Source organism: Euphorbia lathyris, chromosome 8 (genome assembly GCF_963576675.1).
Source record: "Euphorbia lathyris chromosome 8, ddEupLath1.1, whole genome shotgun sequence".
NCBI classification, from domain to species: Eukaryota; Viridiplantae; Streptophyta; class Magnoliopsida; order Malpighiales; family Euphorbiaceae; genus Euphorbia; species Euphorbia lathyris.
The window spans coordinates 54,984,996-54,990,986 of record NC_088917.1 but is presented as its reverse complement, the minus strand read 5'-3'; the positions used below and the strand labels follow the sequence as shown (position 1 = coordinate 54,990,986).

At 37.9% G+C, this 5,991-nt stretch overlaps 1 protein-coding gene across 1 annotated transcript; it reads right to left on the bottom strand.

Moving 5' to 3' along the window:
- Nucleotides 1-1,453: 1,453 nt before the first annotated feature.
- Nucleotides 1,454-2,145, bottom strand: LOC136202895 (glyceraldehyde-3-phosphate dehydrogenase-like). The gene is made up of 4 exons (XM_065993869.1): nt 2,091-2,145; nt 1,897-1,994; nt 1,641-1,783; nt 1,454-1,541 (listed from the first exon to the last, which is right to left on the bottom strand). Exons 1-4 carry the CDS (start codon nt 2,113-2,115, stop codon nt 1,454-1,456), a joined length of 354 nt encoding a protein of 117 aa, XP_065849941.1. The 5' UTR covers nt 2,116-2,145.
- Between the last annotated feature and the right edge of the window lie 3,846 nt (nt 2,146-5,991).

The following is a 5,991-nucleotide window of genomic DNA, read 5'->3' as shown; positions in this document are numbered from 1 at the left end:
ATGCAAATGTCTCTCATTTGCTTCGGTCCTTTTAAAGGGCCGATGCAAATGATGCTTTTTAATTTAAAAAATAATAATTTGGATTGAATGGAGCTCTATAGGGTATCAATAATATGCTATATCACACGGTGGAAAAAAAAATAGAATATTTATAATATTAATTTACATCAAAGTAGAAATAAGATAACAAAAGATTAATTGAAAAATAAGGATCCAACAAAAAAAACTACAAATGAAATCATTGAGTACCTATAACAAACCTTCGTAATTACATATATACTACTATGATCAGACTAATAACATCAATGCTACCACCATAAGTTGAGTTTATCAGCAGGCTACTGTATTTGGCCTCAATCACTTATAATAAGATGATGGATAAACATAAACTACTTTATCATACGCATAGAATTGAAGCAAAAGAGTATCCTACTTTATCAGTTCCAAGTCTTTGCACCATAAATAGGCATATCAGAATCGCCACTGATATCCATACGATCATATCTGCACATCCAAAGCATTAATATTATTTGCTTAACTAAATTTAAAACCAAAATAAACAGCAATATTAATTACCAGCTAGTTAGAACTTAGTAATTTGTTAGTAGTTTTTTCTTGCAATTAATTAGGAGGGAGTTATTCTGTTTGAGTAGGTTGCTCCTAATAACTCAAACTTGAAATGTCTACGTTAAATTACTGACCCCAAAATAAAATGAAAAGAGAAAGGAAATACTCAAAGCAATACAGTAAAGCACACCAAATTTAAACAATGAGTTCTCTATTCTAAGCTAATTCATAAAGAAATTTTGATCTTGCTAATTTGTTTTTCTAATAATTGCAAAACCTTAGTGCAAACGTCCAAGCATCAATTTTTCAATTTCAGGGAAAATACACACGCAGGAGATCAAAAAAGTCTATCAATAAAATTCTAGGCTTTGTCAGTGTGTAGCATATCAAACTGAAAAGCAGAAAATGACATTCATGTCATGAGCTTACATTTGTTATTCCTCCAGAAAATAGAGCAAAAGAGAAGTCAGATCTCTGGTTAATTATCTGAAGCCTCAATGACCCTTTTCCCGTGTTTTTGTATTCTTGAGTTGAATAATTTACATACTGATACTGCAAGATTAATAAAGATATTGGTATTGCTCTTTGAAATTAAGAATAAACAATTGAATTATCATTTGCAGGAATTTCTGCTACAGAAATGCTAATACCCTCCCCACAACCATAACAAGAAAGACAGTTGTTTGCATCTACTCCAGCACCAAGTAGAGGTATCTGATGAATACACTGTAAATGACTAATATACATTTGACATTAAATCCATTTCTCCGGCTAGAACATTCCCTTCTCAAGTAACCCTAAGGTCTAATTAAAAAATCTTGAAACAAACATAATGGAGCAAGAGGAGGCTATGTCTGCTGCAAAAACCACTAAAATGCATCAATCTTTACCTATTGTCACCAATAAAGTCGGTAGAAACCACGTCATCCTCTGTGTAGCCCAGAATTCCTTTCATCTTTCCCTCAGACTCCTCCCTATATTTATATTAGTAAATAAATCAATAATATAAGATTAAGATAAGGTAATATAGGCAACAAAAAAGCAGTTTGCCCTCTTATATTAATTTTACTCACTTGATAGCAGCTTTAATTCGTTCATATGTAGCTTTCCTCTCTAACCTCACTGTGAGTTCAACAACAGATACATCAACAGTTGGAACACGGAAGGCCACTCCGGTAAGTTTCCCATTCAAAGCAGGAAGCACCTTTCCAACAGCCTACAAGAAACAACCAAATACACCAATCATCACAACGTAGAGCTTACAAATAAGAAGATTGTGGGCACTCGTCATTCCCATCTCATCTTATGACCATAAGAGTGTGATTTTACCTTAGCAGCTCCAGTGCTGCTAGGATTGATGTTGAATGAGGCAGCTCTTCCACCTCTCCAATCCTTCATTGATGGTCCATCTACAGTCTTTTGGGTGGCTGAAACAAACATGGAAAATTCACAGCTAAGTATCGCAAGTTCAAGGGGTAAACTCTTGTGGCAAATAAGCTTAGATAGAAACAAATGAAGCTTACCGATGATAGAGTGGACAGTGGTCATAAGACCCTCAACAATACCAAATCGGTCATTAATGACCTGTAATATTGCAAGTGTTACAAATATATATATATATATATATATATATATATATATAAATCAACCCTACAATAACTATAATAACAAAACAAGAACTAAAGTACCATGAAGATCTACTAAGAACAAAGTCTACCCTAGATAAGTAATTGATGAAGTCAAATTGTATAGTTTTACTAATGGTATGGAACTTCCCTCCCTCAGATGTAAAACAGAGAACCATGAAAAAAAGAAACAATATATATAAATATATATATATATATAACTTATGTTTATAAGTATCCATCCTAGAACTGCCACCCCTGAAAATAGAACTTAATGCCATCGTGCTACATAGAAGCATCATCCATAAGCGTTTGGCTGACCTTCATTGGGCGAGTTTCATCCCTACACCACCAATAATTGTTGAAAAAAAACTTATACTTCATGTATGCTTACAGAAATCCCCAAATCCCTTTACAAAGCACCAATATCAGTAATAACAAATAAAGCATATAGGCATCCACTAGACAGCATCAGGATACAAATTTACTCTCCAATTAGATAGATAGCACATGAATCACTTCTAATAGCTCAACCAACCCACAAATCAAGTTAGAAAAATCTAAAAAAAAATAAAAAATCAACAACCCAACTCTAGAACATGTTGTGACTAGGAATTGACGAGGTAGAGAAAAAACACGAATCTATAAAGAGTTCAAATCTAAAAAAAATTAAAGATCGGCTTACCAACAATTTCTTTACAAGAGCTGCATTTCCAGCTGTAACGTCAGTTTAAACTCATAATAAACATGAACTTCAAAAGGAGATTCATCTCGTATAACAATCTCACTCTTCCTACATTTGAAGGAAATCACTCCCAGAAAGGTAACATTGATATACTCATCCGTGATGCATTTTAGAGCCGATCTAAGATCGCCTGTAAGAGAAGCACTGGGAGACTTTAGCCTCTTGATCCAGCCAGACAACCTGCTTGACAGAGAAAACTGTCATGTTCGGCCACCGGACGAAGCCTCGGTGGGATAAAAACTTTGTTCTACAAGTTTCAGGTAAGATTCGACTCCTTGATTTCGTTTTTTTGGTAGAAACAGGAAAAGGAAGACAACACAAAGAACAAAACTAGTCTGGGATCAGCATAGGAAAGCTAATCCCAATCATATCCTCTAAAAGAAGAGAAGAAAGAAAGATAGAAGGATCAGAAAGAGTGGTAACACCTAACATCCTCTCATGTCCAGTCGCCGCCAAGCGATCCGCAATCCGATTCTGTTCTCTGAAGATGTGGCTGAACTCTAAGAACTCAAAGGAAGAGCCAAGCCTTTTAATACATTTGATAAGGTTTTGGCTATTAAGACAAATAGCATGATTATCAGAAATCATATTAATGGCCTCCTTATTATCAGACTCCACAGAAAGCATCTTAATACCCAGACTTCTGACAAGCTTGACACCAAAGAGAATACCCCGAAGCTCCACCGAAAAGGATGAGCCCAATCCCAGGTTATGGGTGAACCCAGACATCCAGGCGCCCCCCGCGTCTCTAAGAACACCTCCGGCCGCGACTCTTCCATTGTTGAGGCAGGAGCTATCCGTATTCAACTTCACCACCCCATTCTTTGGCCGACTCCTTGATTTTGTAATTCTCGAGAGGTAAGAGTCAGGGACGAGAAAGAAAAAGGAGGGGAATTTGGTTTATTTATTGAAAAAGAAAAGGCAGCCATGGAAGGGAGCTGGTTCGGTCTCGTGAGAAGGAGAAGAGGGAGATGGGAGGCGGCTGCAAATAAGAAAAATTAACCCTACTTACTATAAAGATTCACAAGCCAAGCAATAGATCGACTAAAAAAACCTACTTACTTCAAATCCCTTTCGAGCGCCGTCAATGGAATGATTCCTGCTTGAAGAGAAAAAATGATCGACTGAGTCTTTTGGTTTTCATTTAAAAGTAATTTTTTATTTGCATCGGCCCCATAAGAAGGCCGATGCAAATAATAAAAAAATAATTTTTCATTTGCATCGGTCTCCAGAAAAAGGTCGATGCAAATGATAACTGTATTTTCGTATGGTCTTTTGCATCGGTCCTTAACAAGGGCCCGATGCAAATAACATAAGTATTTGCATCGGTCGTTGTTAAGTGGCCGATGCAAAAACATAAGTAGACTTTTGCATCGGTCCATAACAAGGGGCCGATGCAAATGATAAACATATTTGCATCGGTCCCTTGTAAGGGGCCGATGCAAATGTTTATCTCACAAAAATTGCATCGGCTTCTAGTAAAGGGCCGATGAAATGTGTTATTTGCATCGCGTGTCAAAAGGGACCGATGCAAATGCAGCGATGCAAATGAACGTTTTTCCACTAGTGTATCTGGCTTTCCTAGAGGAAAAACCAAGTGAGCTTCTACCATCTAGCATCCAGTAACCAGTTTATTCATGGGAAAATAATGAATGGCAACAATTTAATTTGCTTACTCACAATAATTTATGCAAGTACCAACAATTACCTTCGTAGTGGCCTCCGAGATGACCTGTATAATCTCTAGACCCCTCTAAATGACCCTTGGCTGGCTATGGGCGACTTCAACGACATAGCCAGTGTTGAAGATCAGTATGGGGGCTCCCTAATGTATCTGAAAAGGTGTGAAATTCATAAGAGACAGATTAACAGGGTAGGTTTGATAGACATGGGCACAAAGGGAGGGAGATTCTCTTGGCGAAGGAGAAACCTGCAAGTTAGACTCAACAGAGCCTATATGAATTCTGCTGGCCGCCTTGCATTTCCAGAAGCAGAGACGAGAACGCTTCCCTATAGAAGCTCCGACCACGCGCCGATCATTTGTAGTTTACATGGCTTTAACTCCTGTGCTAGGAAGAATAAAGCTTTCAGATATGAATTGGCTTGAGAGACGCATGAATCCTTTCCGGAAGTCGTGAGACGGAGTTGGTCCCCGCAATAAAGGTTCAACCCCGCTGCTGCTAATTTCAAATCAGAAGTTCAGCTGTGGAACTAAGAAACCTTTGGTAACATTTTCCAGAAAAAAAGGCGTATCCTCAAGAGAATCGAGGGTACTCAAAAGATACTGAGTCGGAAATGGTATCACCACCTATACGACTTGGAGAAAGAGTTACAGACAGAGCTACTGGGTATCATGAAACAAGAAGAATTATTATGGTATCAGAAATCTCGGAAACAATGGATTAAAGATGGAGATCGGAACACGAAATACTTACATATTTCGACAATGATAAGAAGACACCGTAATCGCATTGTCTCCTTAAAGGATGAAACCGGACAATGTGTCGAAGATCAAGATAGGTTGAAAGCTATGGCCCAGGATTTCTTCAGGAATTTATTTACAACGGAAAATGACAGCAATCTTAGCATGCCCCCTCCAGCGAGTTTTCCAACTCTTCCTCTAGAATTGATCCTGAAGACCTTCAGCCATATTACCAATAAGGAAATTAAGCAAGCTGTCTTCGACATGGGGGCAAACAAGGCGCCCGAAATTGATGGGTTGACCACTAATTTTTTCTAAAAGCACTATAAAGTAGTTTCTAATAGCATCTACCATTTTGTTTTTGGCTGTTTCTCAGGGACGTCCTCTATCTCATCTGTCAACGAGACCATCTTAGTCCTTATCCCCAAGGTAAACAACCCAAATTTTCTTCATCAGTTTCGTCCGATTAGTCTTTGTTCGGTGATCTACAAAACCGTTACTAAATTAATCACAACCAGGCTAAAGAGCATTATGCCTTTGCTAGTAAATGAATGCCAGACAATCTTCATCCAGGGGAGACAGCTTCATGACAACATCATCCTGGCTCAAGAGGCATTCCACTCTATGCGAAT

What these genes read in the sequence shown, in the direction of transcription:
- LOC136202895 (XM_065993869.1), bottom strand. Translation starts at nt 2,115, where the DNA reads ATGACCACTGTCCACTCTATCATCG. An exon ending in GCAGCACTGGAGCTGCTAAG is followed by an intron (nt 1,784 to 1,896) that starts GTAAAATCACAC and finishes TGTTTCTTGTAG; the next exon opens with GCTGTTGGAAAGGTGCTTCC. An exon ending in CGAATTAAAGCTGCTATCAA is followed by an intron (nt 1,542 to 1,640) that starts GTGAGTAAAATT and finishes ATATAAATATAG; the next exon opens with GGAGGAGTCTGAGGGAAAGA.